The 19,797-nt window shown below is 42.4% G+C and overlaps 1 protein-coding gene across 1 annotated transcript; it reads left to right on the top strand.

The window, feature by feature from the left end:
* The first annotated feature begins 136 nt into the window (after nucleotides 1-136).
* On the top strand, nucleotides 137-18,579 carry itih6 (inter-alpha-trypsin inhibitor heavy chain family member 6). Its single transcript, XM_030117890.1, has 17 exons — nucleotides 137-299; nucleotides 974-1,009; nucleotides 2,094-2,248; nucleotides 9,843-9,953; nucleotides 10,093-10,340; nucleotides 11,424-11,593; nucleotides 11,679-11,795; nucleotides 11,870-12,041; nucleotides 12,290-13,861; nucleotides 13,939-13,971; nucleotides 14,592-14,609; nucleotides 14,731-14,778; nucleotides 14,876-14,905; nucleotides 15,000-15,095; nucleotides 15,189-15,302; nucleotides 15,379-15,762; nucleotides 16,993-18,579. Exons 1-17 carry the CDS (start codon nucleotides 195-197, stop codon nucleotides 17,253-17,255), a joined length of 3,672 nt encoding a protein of 1,223 aa, XP_029973750.1. The 5' UTR covers nucleotides 137-194; the 3' UTR covers nucleotides 17,256-18,579.
* The last annotated feature ends 1,218 nt before the right edge of the window (nucleotides 18,580-19,797 follow it).

Here is a 19,797-nt window from a genome sequence, read left to right as displayed (position 1 = left end):
ATTTACCTCCGATCGCAGCGCTGCTTGCAGGTTAGGAGGGAGGGAGGGGGCCGGACTGCCTGCCTGCCCCCTTTCTACAAAAACACAACGTCGTGCGTAAAATGTGAGCAGCGCGCGCGTCCCGCTCCAGTCACCTCCAGACCGCTGGACACTCTTTATTCTGAAGGCCCGTCATTTAATTTATAGTGAACACAATGTTTCTCAGTGTCCAGTGCTTTCTGGTTTTCTTCTCTTTGTATTTCCAAGAAGGATTATCTGCGGACTATGAGGCGCATCTCGGAACAAATCTTCATTTACAGGTAAGTTTGTTTGTTTTTTCCTTTGAATACATATTTTATGTGAATTTGTTAAGCACGCCACTATTGTCAAGACGAGCATAGCTCTAGTGACATTAAAATAGAGTAGAAATAAAGCTTTAATATCACACACATACAAGCATGTACTTCATTCATACCTCTGTATTTAACATTATTTGTAAAATCATTAAAATATCTTGAATAAGCTAACCAATGCAAAGCCCCAAACGTGTATTAATTGCAGTTTAAGGTCACATTTCTTCACATAAATTAAATGAATCTTTTCTGAATGGTTAAAAACATACCTATATGAAATTCTCAAGCAGTGCATGGAATATTGGGTAATGTATTGACACAGCAATGACTTGTGTGCAGAATTAACATTGGAGACCAAACCGTGCAAACCCCTGGCCTGCCCTGTGTACAGTGAGAGCATTTATTTCCAGTTCCACTTCCCTTCCATTCATGAATGGCTTTGATTCAGACTATTTTGTCACTAAAATTTTGACCCTGGCCCTCCTCACATGTGTGGATTGCATCGAAAAAAGACCTCATTCTGGGAAAACTGTGATTATATTAAAAAAAAACTGCATCATTTAAAAGAAATATATTTTAACACACAGTTCATAAAAGTCCCTCTGTTGTTGCTTTGACTCAATGTGTCGTTTCTTTTCTAGAGAATGAAGCGACAAAGCAAGTCAACAAAACCAGTGGTGAGTTCCTGCATGAATACTGTCTGAATGCTGGATATGAAACGGTCGATCCAGGTACAAGATGACTATTTAACCACCAAACTGTAACAACACAAACTGACAAGCGCCTCCAGTAAACAGGGAAACAGGCTGCTCCATCTTACCCATCATTTGTAGCAGATTTATACAGAAAGGGCATTTTGACACATTGGATCTATTGGTTCCATAATTAAGATTAACTTGAGTTTGATACTCATTTTTTCATTGACAATAAAAAGATCTGGTAATAATCTGACTGGAATTCATCCCACATTTTTATTGTTGAGATGAAAACAGGAAGTCTTTCCATTCTACCACTGCTGTTGTAAGTAAAGTAAAGATATTTGAAAAATCTGATGAAGATACTTTGCTTGCCATCTCTATCATTTGCATGATCATGAGTGCAGAAAAGCACCTTCAGGCTTTCTGGTTTCTGTCTATTCTGCTCTACCTATAAAAAGATAAGAGGCTCCAAAGATGGGAAACAACCTTTACGGCCTCATAAGATACTTTCAGTAACTCCACTGTGGTTTGTTTCAATGTCAACTGTGAAGCAATTCCCCGAGAACTTACAGTAATTCTGTCTGTGCTGCTGAAACCGCAGTTTTCCTAAATACCAGCAGCGAGCCAGAGGCCTGATGTGGCTCTCTTCCTCCTGCCTGTCGCCCGGTCCTTCAGTAATGCGGCCAGCGCCGGCCAGATTGGTCTCAGCAGGCGCCGGCGGGCCTGGAGTAAACAAGAGGAGGGTTCGGACACCCAGCGGGGGGCTGCCCTGCGTCGTTTCGTTAACTCTTCAGGGCCATGCAGGGAGAAAAAATACCCACACAAAAAAAACATAAAAACTGATGTGTGAAGTTTGTGATTTGTTTTGCCTCCATCTCAGTGTGGTGCACCAGGTTCAGGTTGGCGTCCATGGTTGTCTGATCGGATCTACACCTTGCTGTAAAAATGTAAATTGTGGCGGCTGGGCCTTGAGAGTCATTGTGGTGGTGAAGCTACCCATCCTGTGTAATGCAACCTGTGGTTTTCTTTCTCAGCTCATGACCACTGTGTGTTTCGCCACCAGTTGAAAGTGACAGACTACCACGTGACGTGCTCGGTGGTGTCGCGCTATGCCGTCACCACGGTGGAGAGTTCGGTTTGGAACCAGCTCCCCATCATCAAGGAAGCCGCTTTCGAGGTGGATCTGCCGTCCTCTGCGTTCATCTCCAACTTCACCATGTGAGTCAGCTCTTTCATTTCCTTTAAAGTTTAAATATGCATATTTACTTCAACAATGCAACAAAATGTTGAACTTAAGTGTTTCGGCTCTGTTTAAGCTTGATTTTTAACAAGTGACATCCACTTGGCTTCTTATTTGTGTTGATGTATTTTTGACCTTGTTGGGCCCGCAATGCACAGAAACACAATTTAAAATGGCAGATGGATTTCAATTCCAGTATATACAGTACAGTTGCACTTTTCCACTGCTTGAGCAGCATTTATCACATTCACCCATTCACGCTCCGATTGGGAGCAATTTGGAGTTCAGGGTCTTGCTCAAAGACGTGTGAACAGAGGGAGATCAGGAATCGATCTTGCAAACTTCCGATTTAGAGATGACCGATCCAGCAACCGAACCACAGCTTTTTGGTATATTTACTGGTAAATATGTGCAAAACTATGGATAATTTCATTGAAACACACTTTTATGTGATTTCTGAAATAGAAAATTATTCAATTTGTAAAACATGCCTCAAAAACCATGAATATAATTACAGTAGCAGACTATAAATAGCAAGATATTTCAAACTGAAAGCTTCTTGGTAGAATGAGACGAGTTACACTTTTTATTATTGATTAATGATCACAATCATCAGTAATTTTAATATCTTATACTGTGACAATAATGAGGAGCTCCATCATACTTTCATTCCTCTCTTGGTGACTCCAGCGCTGCACGACACTGCTGGGGCCCGGCTAATATTATGAGATTCAAGATTCACTGTGACACTAGATTTTACATTTTCAGGTTTGAAGACCAAGGATTCAGTTAGAGGGAAATGGTATGATGAAATAAACATTAGACACATAGCTGTGAAGGTTAAACTCAGGATAAAGGACAAAGAAATGCATTATTACAACGGAACGGTTCTACAGAGGTTGCGTCTGGTTTAAAAATGTTTATATGATCTGATGTAGGGCCTTTGTGGGTACAGAACTCAAGTTCCCATGAAGAAAAGCATTAAAACCTCAGGTGAAAATCTAAGGCTGGGGTCAGGAAAGGCATAGTTCTGACTGAGTTTAGAGTAAGTCTGCAGGAAATGAATGTAAGTCAATGTAAAGTCCCTGAAGGCAGGAGTGTTTCATGTTCGACTTCTTCCATTCTTAATCTTCAATTATCAATAAAAGGTCGATATAAAAATATCTTTATACATTCATTCTAAGTGTAACGGGAGCAAATTAAATTTCTTAAACAAAACTATAAATATGTTAATTATGTCAGTTACAGTCTAGAAATAAGAAAATATTTCATCTAAAAACCAAGCGGTGCACTCTCTGGAATGTGGCAGTTCATCTTCTCATTTCATGTCTTGTATCTAAAAATTCTCAAAATGCAGGTTTCTAAGGAAGAGAGCATTTATTATGTTGTATGTATTGCATGGTGAAAACATCCTCATGTCGTAATACATTGTTTCATAATACTGTATATTGGATCATATTGTAATATAATGCTGTAATACATCTTATCATGGTTAATTGTACTTTATAGTACTTATAGCGTAATATATGCTAATTTATTGCACTGTATATAACTACATCATATCATAGCTCTCTCTCTCACACACACATACACACACAGATTCATATCACGACTGTAATAATCCAGAAATAATAACCCACTCCTCTTTCAGCTGTTTTTGATCACTCTTCACAGGTAGAGTTGAGTTTCAGTTTAATAATTCATCACCGAGTGGATCAAATGTGCTCAAGTTGGCAGAGAAATGCTATCCCCTGCCTGCCAGCAGGAATAATATTTCTCTAATACATACTGATAAACTAAAGTGAGTAAATGCAACGTTCTCATTGAGGATCCAGAAATATAACTTCAGAGGAATTATGTAAGGAGCTTGGATTCCAGTGCGGAGGAGATGCATACTTTGATTACTAAGAAGTCTGGAAACCACTTTCCTTTAAAAATGCTAAATATAAACAAAACAAATAAGTCAACATCGCTGGCCAAAAAGCAATCGTGGAGCTGGATTTGGGAGCGGAAGCAGGTCAGGAGGAGGGGGAACCTGAGGCTGGATGAATACCAGGCTTTGTAAATGGAAGTCAGGAAGGTGATAGAGAAAATGACAGGAGTTTGCCCACCCTTCCCTTTTCTCCTGCACACCGTTTACTGAGGCATCCTGCCAGTTTAGATACGCTACATACACACCTACATCGGCAAAGGTGCATGCAGATTTTTATAGTTTGTGCAAGTTTTGGACCACAATTCTCCAGATCTCTTCCTTCACGTCTTTCTCTGGCACATATTTGCACGCACGCACGCTGAGAGCATACACAAACCGTCTGCATATCGCCAAATACCCAGAGGAAAAAACTTGTGGCACACGTATTGCGTTAGTTCTTTGGCATTTCTGTGTCTGGAACTAAGAGCTCTGTGTTCAGAGCGGAGGTCACTGATGTACAGTCATTCCTTCTCAGGCTGCCACACATAGAAATACAAGCGCCTCCATTTTCCACTCTGCTCTCTCGTGCCATTCTGCTCTGTGTCTCAAACAAGACTCGCTTCAAGTCCGCGGGTTTATTTTGGTTAGCCCTTGATGTTTTTTTTTCTCTTCTCGCTCTTTGGATATATTTGTTCAAAGAACTTGACCTTAATTTAGCACCTTGTCACATGACAGCGGTGGTCGCGGGCGAGGAAGTGCACCGCGTGGATGGGAGACTGTTTTTTAAGCCGGCCATGGCGGGGATTTAGTTGGGTGTAGTAGCACATGGTGGCACTCCTCGAGCAGCATTGGCCTGGAAGATCCCTCTTCATTAATGCTGTTTTTAGATGGAAATGACTCCTTTTCATTACTTCATTGAACTTTTGTTTATGGGAGGAGGAGCGCCTCAGTAATCCTGAGGTAGCTCAACCCTCCTGAAAACACATTTAAAATATAGAGAAACTTTCTAAAATGTCGTTTCTGTTGATCTTATTGAGCGAATCCTTCATTAGACTGATCCACGCAGCTCCGACATTGTACTGTGAAAATACTACTCTGAAGTTGTAGAGCTGCTGTCTCTCTCTTCCCTGCTCACAGGCTGACTGTTAGATTCAGCATTAGTGTTATCCAAAGCATTTTCCCCTATAGAAATGGTACCTCTGCTACCATTTTTCTAAACACCTGTTTCCTGGAGAGAAGTTGTCTTTAGTCTCGACCAAACCCTGTGATCCCTGTGATAAGAGGGATTGTTAGCAACATTAACTTTAGACTGCCCTTTCCTCTAATAAGCACTCATTTTCCTAACTGAACGAATCACCTGTTTGTTGATGTCCTCATCTTCTGTCATCGGTTTTGTTACTTCCAGTGTTCATAGACTGTGTTTCTGAAATCGCATGCTAACACTGAGGTTAAAGTTTGTCTTCCTCCCACTATCACAATTGTGACACTGTGTCTCAGTTGGCAGCTGTTAGAATTAAATTAACAAAACTGTTGGATTTACTGAGGTTTTGATGGGTTTTGTATGAAAACTTCTGCAAAACTTTCTCTAAACTACGGAGCCCCTAAAGGGACATCAAAAAAATTATTTTTTTAAGTGAGTTCTACGTGCTCGCGTAAAGTTGTTTACGTGAGCCCGTAGAACTTTTACGTGCTCGCGTAAAGTTGTTTACGTGAGCACGTAGAACTTTTACGCGCTCGCGTAAAGTTGTTTACGTGGTTTGACATCAGCTCCCGTCCGTACGCTCCCGTCCGCGCAGATTCCTCCGGGGACATCTGCGCACAGCATTGGGTGTACACCTGTCGCACCTATGCGCATGCTCCGGAGCGCTACATCAAACAAACCAGTACCGAAAAGTGAACTGAAAACTGAAAAAGTGAGTCTGTGAAGCCATCGCTTAGTAGCTTAGTCAATAAAAGACACCCAGGCCAGCCTCTCATTTATTAATCAATCATAAAACGGCACAAGGGTGCACTGCCATATGAAAGATGAGATCGGCATTTGTGCATAGCTCCTTTTATATTTTCATGTTATATATAAAGTTAGATCTTGGATTTCTGCTATTATTCTTAAGATTCAAAATTATTCTTACTCTTTATTTGCACATTTCAATCGCTTTGTTGCACCCCCATGTGTGTTCTAGCCTCTGTAACTTGAAATTTCTCCGTGGTGAGATAAATAAAGTCTATTCTATTCTATTATGATATTTATCAATATGATAATGGTATGGAAAGATGAAATCAGGTCTGACATCATGTGCATAAGTTTGAGTCAGTGTGGATTTGCGGTGCAGCACAGAAAAACCTGGCGGAGCGTAATTATAAAGCGAACCTCCAACATGTCGTAAAACACAAGCAGCACAGATTCAGTACAGATTCAAAAGTGAATGTATATTAAAAAAAACTAATGCTCTTAAAGAATATCTAATAAAATTTCCTCTTGTGGGATTAATAAAGGATTTTTAACTTTCAACAACTGATGGATCCTGCCACGGAGAGCGCAGTTTTAACAGTGCGCACGCGCTGCTGCAGAGCGCATTTCAGACGCTCAGATCCAGCAGGGAAAGGTGCTGTTTAGCTCCGAAATGGTGTGTGACCTTATTTTGTCCTGTGTAGTTTTAGAAAATAGTGTACTGGCTGATGGAGTTACTTTAGATGCACTGGTGCCATGAGAGGACTTGATGTAGGAACCAGGAGAGGCTCGGACTGCAGGCTGGACGGAGGAGACGGACCTGAAGAACCATGACTGAAATGTAAATATACTATAAGTTTAGCAAATGATTTATCTAATCAGTGATTTTATTCAGGAAAATAATTTAAAGGAGGTAGTAGAAGTAGTTAATGTAGAACTCAACAAGATAAAATAGTGGTTTGACAGCAACAAATTAGTTTTAAATGTTAAAAAAACTAATTTTATATTGTTTAATGATAGAGAAAATAATATACATATATCAATTAAAATAGATGGGATTCAAAGGGTACATAAAACAAGATTTTTAGGTGTTATTATTGATAAAGACCTTAGCTGAAAGTCACATGTAAATTATATTAGAAATAAAATAGCTAAATCGATTGAAGTATTACATAAAGTAAAAGCAGTTTTAAATCAGTCAGCATTACTTAACTTGTATAAATCACTAATTATTCCATACTTAACTTATTGTGTGGAAATTTAGGGGACGACCTGTAAACTTATACACAACCAATGTTCATTTTGAAAAAAAAAGGCCCTGAAAATTATAAGTAATAATAGAAATAGAGACCTATCAAACCCACTATTCATTAAGTATAATTCTTTAAAATTTGATGATATAGTTGAATATAAAATACTTCAGATATTATATAAAGCTAATAGGAACATGTTACCAGGAAAAATTCAAGAAAGATTCAAAAAAGAACTTTTTTATAATCTAAGGGATTGACATTTTTAAAAACCCCAGATTCAGAACAAAAATAATGGAACTCACTGTGACTGTTAAGGGAACCAATCTGTGCAATGCCCTTCAGAAAGAAGTGAAAGAAATGCGAATAATCACAGCATTTAAAAGAAATGTAAAGAGGCAGACATGTTATTCTTCTTTCTGCTCTGTTTTCATTCATGTATGTATTACTTTCTTTTTTGTATATTTTTTGTGTCAACTTTTGAATGAAAATAAATCTATAAATAAAATAAATAAAATGTGATGCCAGTAGCCCAGATATAATATATTAGCTGACGGAAGATTACATACAGACAGTGGACGTTTAGTCAAACATTTTATTCAGACTTCGACAAACTGTCATTAATTTTGTTCAGTGTATTATTGCTTATTGGTTCCCCAGCCTGGTCACTATTGCGGTCAATGAACGGCAGATTTCTGTTTATCTTTCCAGGATCTCTGCCATGATGACGGCTGCTCTCGGTCCAGCAGCACCGCTCGGTCCCGTGTCCTGCTCAGCACCGGTCCGGTACTGGGTGTGTGTGTGTTGGGGGGGCGGGGACCTGGCCATGGTGCAGCTGCTGTATGAGACATAAATAAACGAAACAATCAAAATATGAGCTGTGTAAGTGTGTCAGCCTCATTATTTGCTATATCAGGGTTACATGAACGGACCTATTTAAACCTCCGCCGGTGTCCGTTCGTCCTCGGTGACGCTGCTCATTGCAGCGTGATCTTCCTCCAGACAAAGTGTTTCTGTCCTCCTTTAATTCCAGTTTTTAGTCATCCACTGAGCCCCTCCTTATTTACCTCCACCTCAGACCTGAGAGGATCGATATCCAGAATCCGGAAAAGTTTCTTTTTTGCCAAAATTGCGGGACTTCTGAACCATGAATATAGCCGTGCCATCCGCTGCCGGTGCAGCTGAATCAAGACCAGCAATCATGTTTGCTGTAGCGCTCCGGAGCATGCGTATAGGTGAGACCGGTGTACACCCAATGCTGTGCGCAGATGTCCCCGGAGGGATCCGCGCGGACGGGAGCTTATGGACTGGAGCTGAGTTTTACGTGCTCCCTTAAAAGTTATAAGTGCTCACATAAACAACTTTACGCGAGCGCGTAAAAGTTCTACGTGCTCACGTAAACAACTTTACGCGAGCACGTAAAAGTTCTACGTGCTCACGTAAACAACTTTACGCGAGCACGTAAAAGTTCTACGTGCGCACGTAAAAGCTTTACGTGAGCACGTAGAACTCACTTAAAAAAATAATTTTTTTGATGTCCCTTTAGGGGCTCCGTACTAAACTTCTGTTTCCTTGATAATCTAGAAGAAACATAGTGCTCCTTACAACAACAGGAAAGATGTCTGTCTGGAAGTAAAATCAAACTTAGCCCATATCCGCACTTCCTGTAAGCAGTCTTAACATTATAAATTAAAGGATCCATCTACTACCGTTATCTCTCTGTGGGTAATTTATCTGACCTGTATAGTTGCTCCTTCTTCTCCAGATCATCGGACATCTTCCTCCCACTAACTGATGCAACCTGAGCTGAACTTAACGAGTGAACCTTTCTAATAGCGATGAACATTAAGAACCAGCAGTTTGAAAGGCTGCACTTTCAGTGGGCATGCCGCTTCTGTTTTTTTCCATTCCATTGAATCTATGTTACTTTTTCTCATTAGTTTTTAAAGATGTCACTCCCCCTTTAAAGTGACAGGAAATATAGTTTCTTACACTTTTAGTAACATTCACATCAGCTTGCATCCAAAGTCCTCGTAAATAACATTAGCAGTCTTCACTGAACATTAGCTTCAATTTAAAGGGCCTGTCCACAAGTCGTGGTTGAGGGGTGTGAGTTTGTTTTGTTGGGATTTTGTTGGGTGAACTGCGCTGCGGCGGCATCAACCAACGAGATCCCCCCCCCCCCCTTCATTAATCCTGTTTTCAGAGGGAAATTACTCTTTTCCACTCACCCTGTTTATGACCTCCACCTCCACTTCACGTGGTACGAACGCCATGCGCAAACAAGCACGATGCTTGTTTCTGAAGCAACTTTGTGGAAATACAAGGAGAAAAATAAAGTCAAATATAGGAAAGGAGTCAATGCGGGCCAGGCGTGTTTCTGAATGTAACATAATCTGGCTACTGTGAGTCACACAAGAGAGCTACAGTGTTTCTTCTTCCTCTCTCCTCCATCCCATCAGCACCTCCAGCGGCAAGGTGTACGTGGCCCAGGTGAAGGAGAGAGCGGCCGCCAGGAAAATTTACGACGCCGCGAAGAAGCAAGGAAAAACAGCCGGACTCGTCGCCACCAAGTCAGTCTTCCTACAAATATGGACGTTTCGCAAAAAAGATTCCAGTTGCTTCAGATTGTGAATTTCCGTGTTCCCACTGGCAGTCCCAGTGGCAGTCTGTGTGCTTTCTGACACTTATTCCTGTGTTTCCTTGTCGCAGAGAGAGGGAGATCGAGAAGTTTCGTGTGGCGGTCAGCGTGCCGTCAGGAGCTCGGATGTCCTTCCTCCTGACCTACGAGGAGCTGCTGCCCCGCCGCCTCGGCCGCTACGAGCTCAGCCTGGGCCTCAGGCTGGGACAGCTTGTGCAGAACCTGACGTTGGACGTGAGCATAACAGAGAGGACGGGAATCAGCTTTATTAAGGTCTTTCCGCTCAAGACAAGCCGGCTGCTCTCCAACACTGCTCAAGGTAAGATCTCTCTACTGAGATGTGCCAATGAATCTTCAGCTGAGATGCTTTCACCCAGTCACATGCAAACACATCATCCTGCCTGTCCATTGTCCTCTGTATAGCAAATTTCATGTCTAATATGATGTTAAATAAGCGTCACGGATCTTTACGAACTTCACAAAAGTCATGGATCGTCTGCAATGGTGGTAGTCAACTCGCATTATATATAATGTTTTATCACAGCTTAGATTTAATGAGTGTGAACGGACCAAGGAACTTAGGAAATAAAGAGATTTTGGGGCTAGATGAAATCTTTTTGACATAATATAATCAAGCCTTGCCAATGAGTGCTTCAAAGTGTGATTTTGCTCTTGTTCTTGACTTGACACCAGAAATGAGGTTAATAATAATGGTCACACATGCCACCACAGTGAGGAATTAATATTCCAACTCAAACTGAACTCACACAGGGAAGCTTAATGGAAGAATAAACTAAATGAACTCGAAAACATTTGTAGTGCCACTGTCTCTCAGTCCAGTCATCCTCATAAAGTGATATGATCTTTTATTGTCGTGAAGAGCATAAAATGTGTGTAACAACCAATAACATAATAATAAAAAAAAATACAATATAGATTTAAATAGTACACTGTTATGAAACACTGTTTATTTAAATAGTAGTGGTTTGTGTCCTCAATAAGTAAATACAATGACTAAGCTAAACATTGTACTTTTTTGTACAAATTGCACAAAATCTAGAAAAAAAATGTTTTTACAAACATAATTATTCCACAGACCTACAGGACGATGTATAAAAAGGGTGTAACAAGAGTTTCTGTATGAAAAAAAGAAAAAGGACGGAGTTTAGGGAGGAAAGAAGCACTGACAGTATGGAAGCCTTTTTCAAAATAAAACTCAATGCAAACTGACAGAAATTCAAATGTACACTTTCAAAATAAAACTTTTTATCCTCTCTTTGCCACCCGGTACTACTAAACTATTAATAAATAATAATCAGAAATCTTGAGTTTGTGACTGTAGACCACCACTGTATTATTAATAACCACTGCATGGATTTAACCACCTCCCGCCTTCCTCCAGGAGATGCAGACGCCCCGGCATCCACTCGTGTTGAGCGGAGCTCAACCTGCGCTCGAATCCACTACAGCCCGACTCTGCAGCAGCAGAGCAGCGTCTCCGCCAAGGGCCTCAATGCAGACTTCATCGTGCAGTACGACGTAGACCTCCGAGACCTCATGGGAGACGTTCAGGTCAGCAACATCTGCTCAACTTGAGCTTGTCAACTTGAGCTGCAAAAGAAAACACAGCATTCACTTGTTTCTGTTGTCTCGTCAGGTCTATGATGGCTACTTTGTGCATTACTTTGCACCCAGAGGTCTTCCAGTGGTTCCTAAGGACGTCATATTCGTAATTGATGTCAGTGGCTCAATGATTGGAACCAAGATAAAGCAGGTAAAGTGGATAAAGACCCTGAACGCCTGACTTTTAACCTCTCTGTTAATAATTAGAAGGATTTCTGTCAGTAGACCAAGCAGGCCATGAACACCATCCTCGGGGACCTTAGAGAAGGAGACCACTTCAACATCATCACCTTCTCAGACAAAGTTCACACTTGGAAGAAAGGTCGGACGGTGCGAGCGACTCGGCAGAACGTACGAGACGCCAAAGAGTTCATCAGGAGGATTATTGCAGAAGGATGTGAGTAGAAATGAGACATTATCTGAGCTGTTACGCTGGAAATTTAGACCCAATTTGACCCAATCTGTGAGTGAAGATGACTGACATACAGAACATGACAGTAATCTGGCCCTAAGCCGGTGAAACTGAACATTGAATCGCCTTTGCTGTATCATCTAGATTCAGGAATGCCAATTTTGCAACTGATGAAAAAAATTTCAATCCAGTTTCAAAGGAATGTCAACTTACTCCAGTTTTGTTTGTTCCAGGGACCAACATCAACGCAGCTCTGCTGTCAGCTGCTCAGCTCGTCAACCCTCCGTCCTCCGGCCGCCTCTCGTCCCATCGTGTCCCTCTTGTAATTTTCCTCACTGACGGAGAGGCGACCATCGGCATAACGTCCGGCGACACCATCCTCACCAACGCCAAGAAGTCTTTGGGCTCGGCCTCTCTCTTCGGCCTCGCCTTCGGAGACGACGCGGACTTCCTCCTTCTCAAACGCCTGGCTCTGGATAACCGGGGCGTGGCCAGGATGGTGTACGAGGATGCGGATGCAGCGTTACAGCTGAAGGGCTTCTATGATGAAGTAGCTAGCCCTCTGCTATCAGACATCCAGCTTTCCTATTTGGATGATCAAGCGTTCGACATCACCCGATCTCTTTTCCCCAACTACTTCCAAGGATCTGAGCTGGTTGTGACCGGGAAAGTCAAACCAGGCGTCAAAGATTTCAAGGTTTCAATGTCAGCGACTGACTCGAAGCAGCGTGTGAAGCTGGAGAACGATGTGCTGACGTCTCACGTAGAGGGGAATGGAAGTACAGACTCACTCAGCTGTTCAGGAGATTTAGAAGGGATCTCCAGCTTTGTGCACCGACTCTGGGCGTACTTCACTATCAAAGAGCTGCTTCTGGCTAAACTGAACGCCTCTGACCCAGCAACCCAAAGGCTACTGGCAGAAAAAGCTACCAATCTCTCCCTCAAATACAACTTCGTAACACCGGTCACCTCTTTAGTTGTAGTTAAGCCGGATGCAGACGAAGCAGCTCAAACTCCGACTACTGCAAAGCCGACTGCTGCAGCCACCACAGCATCAACAGTGACCACCGCTAAAGTATCGGCCAGCAGGAAGTCCAGCCCCTCATCCAACCCCAGGCCCAACAAGGCCAAACCAGAGCCGCCGCAGCCCCCTCCAAACAAACAGCAACCAAAAAAACCCTCACCACCAACTCCCATTGCAAAGACGGTGGTTTCTGCAACCAAGAAAACAGCTCCAACCACCACCCCCACCTCGGTGAGAACTGCCCCAGCACCACTCTCTGGTAAAAAGCCAGCTCCTTCCCAAAACACGTCCAAGCCTGCTTCTCCTCCTCCTGCTGGAAAGATTTCCACGTCTCTGCTGAACGCTCTGAAAACAGCGTCTCCCCCTGCACCTGGAAGAGTCTCCACTCCTCTGCCCACAAAGACAGTCGCTCCCTCAACAACCGCCGCAGCACCGACTCTGACCACCAGTCCCTCGCCGCCCAGCACCTCTCCCAGAACCGAGCCCACCACCCCGAAGACAGCCGGCCCCCCTGCAGCCAGAGCCACCGGGCCGCCCCCGACGGCAGAGAGCAGCAGCAGCTCCGCTCCAGATGCTCACCGGCCTGCGGTCACCACCGCCCAGCCCGGGCCCACGTCCGCCCCCCCCACTCCGGCCCCGGCTCCCGCCGTGGAGTTCAACTCCAGCACGAACTCGGAGGCTGACCCCGAGCTGAGCATCGCCACCCTGCTGTCTGCCACCTTTGCCCCCATGCCTGGGGTGACCGAAGGGCCTCGGCTGTGGGAGGCAGCAGGGCTTCTGGGTGAGAGATCGTCTCACACTTCGTCTCACACGCGCTGAATGTTACTGTGCTTTGAATGTTTTCTCTTTTGCCACTAGATGTCTCTACTTCCATTCAGATTCAGAGAAAAGGTAAGACTGAACATTTGTTATGTATTTAATTTGATATTTAAAAGCAGTGGTGAGATAGTTTTATTGTTCTTTTTATGCACTTTTATTTAAGATATTATTTGATTTGTAGCTGCTGACTTCATAGAAACGTTTTGCTGATCCTCTGTTCAGCAAATTCAAACATCCAGTTCAGTCTCCGACTCAATGAAGCCAGGCGGATATGATCAAAGAAAGATTTGAAGTGGAATAGTAGATATGAACTGGGTTTTTTTTTTTCTTTATTAAAGTGAGGGGAAAATCATTTAACTGTATAAATGCAGTCAGGTCTGCCCTCATAAAGCAAACAAAAAGGATTCTGACCCACTGATTCAATCTTGAAATGTGTTTTTTTTTTATCTCAAGAGTTGCTGTAAGATATGAATGCATCTTTAAAAATATCTGCTATTAGTTTTGAAATTTAATTATTCTGCCAATAGAATTCTCCAAAGCAGTCTGTTCTAAGTGCAGGGCTCCATTGTGGGGGCGCCGCAGATCAAGAATTGTCTAGAATATTTCAATCCTTTGAAGTTGTCAGAGTCTGATTTCGGGCATGATAACAGACATAGGAACACATCATTAAACTGATTTTTTTTTTTCAACAGATATTGACCTCGTGAAAGGTGAGTTCATACTGTTATTGCTAAATTAACAAATCATATTCTTCTGTTTCCTCCTGAAATCAGAACTCCATTCTGACCAACAATGGTTTTGAAATCAGTTTTATTCAATCCTTTTCTTTAGACTATGATGCAACCTATGACTACGACTACGACCTCAACTTTGACGCCTGTAAGTTTCCATCGCCAACTAACAGGAATTACTTCAATCAACTCATTTGTCAAACTTTAAGATCTTCCTAATGAATGCATATCTGATTTATTTTCAGGGGACGACACTGCAGACACGGGGTCCTTTGGTAAGTATTCAGTGAACAGCCAGACTTAAACATCCCATAATTCCCTGTAGATATGCAGTTTGCAATACATATTCAGTCCTGTCATTGGTTTCAGTGCTTGGGAGTGAGGCGGACTGTCCTTTAGTTGAATGTCTTGTGCTTTTAGAGCCTTCGTCTAGACTGAGCACCGTCAGGGTCTTCTCCTCATCAGGTCAAGAGTCACATTTTCATCTGTTTTGCTTGCAATCATTCCTTCAGAGTCATTTGAGCCATTCTTATGTGACTCTGACATTGTCTGTTATAGTTGACGGAGATCCTCATTTTGTGGTCCAACTCCCAAAGCTGCAGCAGAACCTGTGTTTCACCGTGGATGGAAAAGCGAATGACGTGCTCAGACTGTTGGAAGACCCGGACAGAGGTAACGCAGAGCTGTGACATCTAAAAATGAGCAAAAATGGGTGTTGTTGATGTACATGTCTGTTGTTCTCAACAAGGGATCATCGTGGATGGTCGTCTAATGGGCGCGCCATCCAAACACGGCGTGGAAGACCGGTCCCGGACTTACTTTGACCAGCTCACCGTCTCTGCAGCCACGGGCCTCTCCGGTGACATTATGATCACGCTGTCGCTGGACGCCGTGGTGGTGGACGGGGAAGCGAGGGAAACCCTTCCCATCAACCAGCAGGGTTCGGTGACCCGGCAGGGCGTGACGGTCACTGTGGACCACCACCGGAGCTGCTGGATCGAGCTGGCGAGGGGCGTGCAGTTCCTGGTCCTGTTTCACTACTACAAACATCCCAGCTACCTGCAGATGGCCCACCTGGGGTTCTATATCTCGGATGGACGGGGGCTCTCCGCCTCCACTCAAGGCCTGCTGGGTGAGTATAAACCTGTCCTTAAGTGTCCTCAGCTTAGTTTGGGTTTAGGATTTAAGTCAGGATAATAGCTAATCAGCATTTCGCATCAACACTGTAACATCTCTTTAAAGGCTTTAAATATGTCCAACCTGAAGGAATAATGATAGTGTAATTTAAATACAGGTATCCTCCTTGTCATTCCAATGCTTGAATAGTTAGTTTCAATTCCGATGCATATTATTTTTATCATAAAGTGACAGAATCACAGAATGAATCTCTCATTTTATTCTGCTACAGTGTTTCATAACAGTGTGTATCTAATAATAAATGCATGTTTCTAGACTCAAGAAATCCTTAATGAACAAATAATCTGATGTGATTCTCCCAAAGGAACAGATTTATACTTGTTGCATAATCAAACCGTGGCTATGATTTTAAAAGACATACATGTTTGTTATTCATATCTTAAATTAAAGCCCAATTAGAAAACAGATGCATATTTTATAGTTTTTTTTTCTTGAAGTTTTTTTCTTTCTGGCAACTTTTTGACCATTTTTCACATTCAGATACATCAGTAATGGAGGTTTTTCAGCTGTAGCAGCATCCTGTTGTCAAACAGGGACATCTGTTGGACTCAGATGGTGTGCACCAATATATATTATTATAGTCCATAAGTTTCTTATTGATTATGAGTCGCATGATAACTTGACCAAAAGTGAAAGGAAAATGCAACATGCAGTTCCTTTTTTCAGTTGACCCTGGCAGCACGATTGTGAAGCATTATGCACAAATGGTATAGTGTGTCAATCAAAGCCTTTTCTCTGTGCCTCGCGTTCCACTGTTTTATGTAAAAAAAAAAGCATTACGCATTATCTCAAGAAGGCAGAGCTTGCTCATCTATGGTTAGTCTGTAACACTTCTGAATAACTATTTGAACTCTCATCAGATGTTAAAAGACTTTTTATTTGCATGATTTTTTTAAAATGATGTCATCTGGGGCTGTTAAACCCTCGGGCGTGTTCACATGATCAAATTTGATCATCACCGCAAAAATAAGAATGCATGTCCCTGCTTTAAAACATCAAGAAACAGACTTTTTCTTTTTGTATGTTGAGGTTTGAATATCTTACAAAAAACAACACTGCCAGCTTGACCTACTCAATACATCTTAATATTTCTTAAAAACATGACAACAACTTCTGCTCGGATTCGGATTTAGCCGTTAAATTCAGATCGCTGCTGTTGTTTCAGGTCAGTTTCAGCACGCTGACATGAGCGTGACGGCGGTGACGGACCATCCGGACAGAGGCGCTCACAGAGGACACAAGGAGGAGGTTTTAGCCAGCGGGGTCCTGAGGTGGGGGTCGGAGCACATGCGGGTCAACCTGCAGGACAAGACGCTGAAGGACTCGTTCCGGAAACGCCACCTGGGGAAGTGCTGGGTGGTGCCCAAGGCGGAGATCGAGAGACTACTGGGTCATCCGTACAAGAGCTACGTGGTGAATCGTGTGTAATTCAAGCCGAGTCAGCTCCACCTCGCTGCATGTGTGTCTCTCTCTCTCTCTCTCTGCTCCACAGCTCAGGTCACAGCAGTAGTGAAAGGCACGGCGATATCAAACAAAGGATGAACCAAAAACTGTTCAAAGAACCGTCACACAGAGGCTCAGGGACATTTTCTAAGGAGTACAGGTGTAGAAGAGGAAAGAGGAGGAGGGCGTGGCCGCAGTGAGAAAGAAAGTTGCATGTGAGAGAGAAAATGACAATTTACAGTTGCACGGACAGAGTGAAGGACTGAATGCCGCCTTTGTGCCTTTTTCCTCCATCGCTGAATTTGAACGGGATTCAAGCTCTGTGTTCTGTATCTATGACAAGAGACGCAATGTTCTCCCAGTCGCATGGCAACGACAAGACGTCCATTTGTGCTGCAGCACTTTGCGCTTGCTCCGAAAAGTCTTACACAACGACTTAAGTTATCAGATCAAGGGGAGAGAGATTCTTAATAATCGACGCCAGTTTTGTTTCTCGGCATCATTCTCTAAGTTGTATTTTTAGTACGAGTGTATATAAAATATTGCTGTATACTTGCAGTGTGAGATTTTTGACGGTGTGAAAATAGTATAAATTTTGTAAATTAAAACAAGAGGCTTTACATTACCATGCTTTAGTAAAACAGAATGTGATGAATATCTCGATGTAATGCTGATCAATAAGTAGCTCAGGGGCATCAGGGTTTTTTTCTTTGCATGCATGGATTTTTCTCCATGTCACCCGGTTTCCTCAAAAAAACCTGCATTTGAGGCTATTTGATGTCCTTATAGTCCCCCAGAAGTGTGAATGTGTGACCAGTGCATCAGCTGGGATCACCTCCAGCCCCCACAGGTTGAAGCTCTGTAGGACATGGATCCAATGCATTTCATGTGTTTTGTCATCTGCTGGTGAAACTGCTTCATTCAGTCTGCAGGGGAGATAAAATATAAATAGAAAATGATTAAAACAGAATGTTAGGTGGGCCGATGTGTGCACCACCATACATGTTTATTTGTAGTCAACCGTGCTTCCTCAAAAAGAGACACAAATCAGGGTTTTCCATGTGCTTTTTTTTATTTTTCTATCATTTCATTCATAGTTTAATTCATTTTATTTGTTACACAAGACGTTAGGCATTGTTCACATACTAGTGATCAAACAAGGACAGTAAGTTTTCTACTACTCAGCCTGAACTATTTCTTCTTGTCAATTTCAAGGGATGTTGTCAATAGTGGTTTTCAAAAGGCCATACTGGATGGAAATTAAAACAGTACAACCACACATGAGGCTTTTGTTTTCAATAAATAAAAATAAAAGAGAGAGGGACAGTATCTGATGTGGAGGCGGAGGGGTGGGGGTAGGATTCCAGTTTTAATCAGATTACATGTTTTCCAGGATGAAAAGACCACACACAATGTCGAACGATGCACAGCTGCTTCTCTCCTTTTATCCAAACCTGCTTCCTCAGGAATGCTAATAAGTCGTAATGAAAAACGCAACACTGGAATGATCACAAAAAGAAGGTAAACACGTGACACTGCAAATAAACCGAAAACAAACGAATCCCGCGCGCATCGCTCTCAAAGATCCGCTTCTTCATAGGAACATAAACGAGTAGCATAGCATATTCAGCATGTAGACGTAAACCTTTCCACAAAAACGTCGGCGAGATTCAAATAAATAATAAAGAGCATAAGACACATCGACACCCCAAACACAAGATAACTGTTGTTTAGAGCTGTTAATAGGGTCAGGGAGGGTGGAGTGAAAAGGTAAAAAAAAAAAAAATTAAACTAAGTGCCCCTCATCTGTTTTCGAGACGCGCCACAGATCAATCCAGCTGCAGAGATATGAGGACGACGACGAGCCTGATTTGTTTGATAGTAAACAGCGGTAGCACTCCCCTCAGCTCCACAACACACACCGCCTTTTAATGTAGTCAGCAAGCTTTGCCAATAACAGAAAACACTATTTTGGCACAAGACTGACCCTGCAACTACCTACTATTCAAAACAAATCAGCATTTTTCTTTTTTTTTTGTTGTAACATTTCAAATGAATCATGAATCATAATTAAGGCTACAATCAAATAAGAGCATCTGGATTCATTCTCACAGGGCGGCACTTTGCAACTTGTGGCATCTTTCTTTCGCTATGCTACAAATTGTTCTACGTTTATGGGAGTTTCCTGCTGTTCTTTTAACCTCTAAATTCTCATTTCTTCTAGCAGGATTAGTCTGAAGGGTAACTGACTAACCTCCAATGACAAACACAAGGGTTGAAACAACCGAGACACAAGCTTAGCACTTTCACTGATGAGCTGAAATTTCAGTCTTCGCTCTATTCACTCAAAAGTGAAACCTTCCAAAACTTTTTTTCTTAAAATCCACAACAGTCCCACCCTCAACATACATTCTACTCTCTCTCTTTCCTCACAACTCCTGCACAGGTTCTTCTCACCAACGGTTGCAAACACTCCAGGGGAAGCACGGCCCGACGTCCCTCTGTGCCTCTCTGTCCACAACGCAGC

Source organism: Salarias fasciatus, chromosome 20 (genome assembly GCF_902148845.1).
Source record: "Salarias fasciatus chromosome 20, fSalaFa1.1, whole genome shotgun sequence".
NCBI lineage: Eukaryota > Metazoa > Chordata > Actinopteri > Blenniiformes > Blenniidae > Salarias > Salarias fasciatus.
The sequence above is the reverse complement of the archived record's forward strand: the minus strand, read 5'-3'. Positions and strand labels throughout refer to the sequence as shown.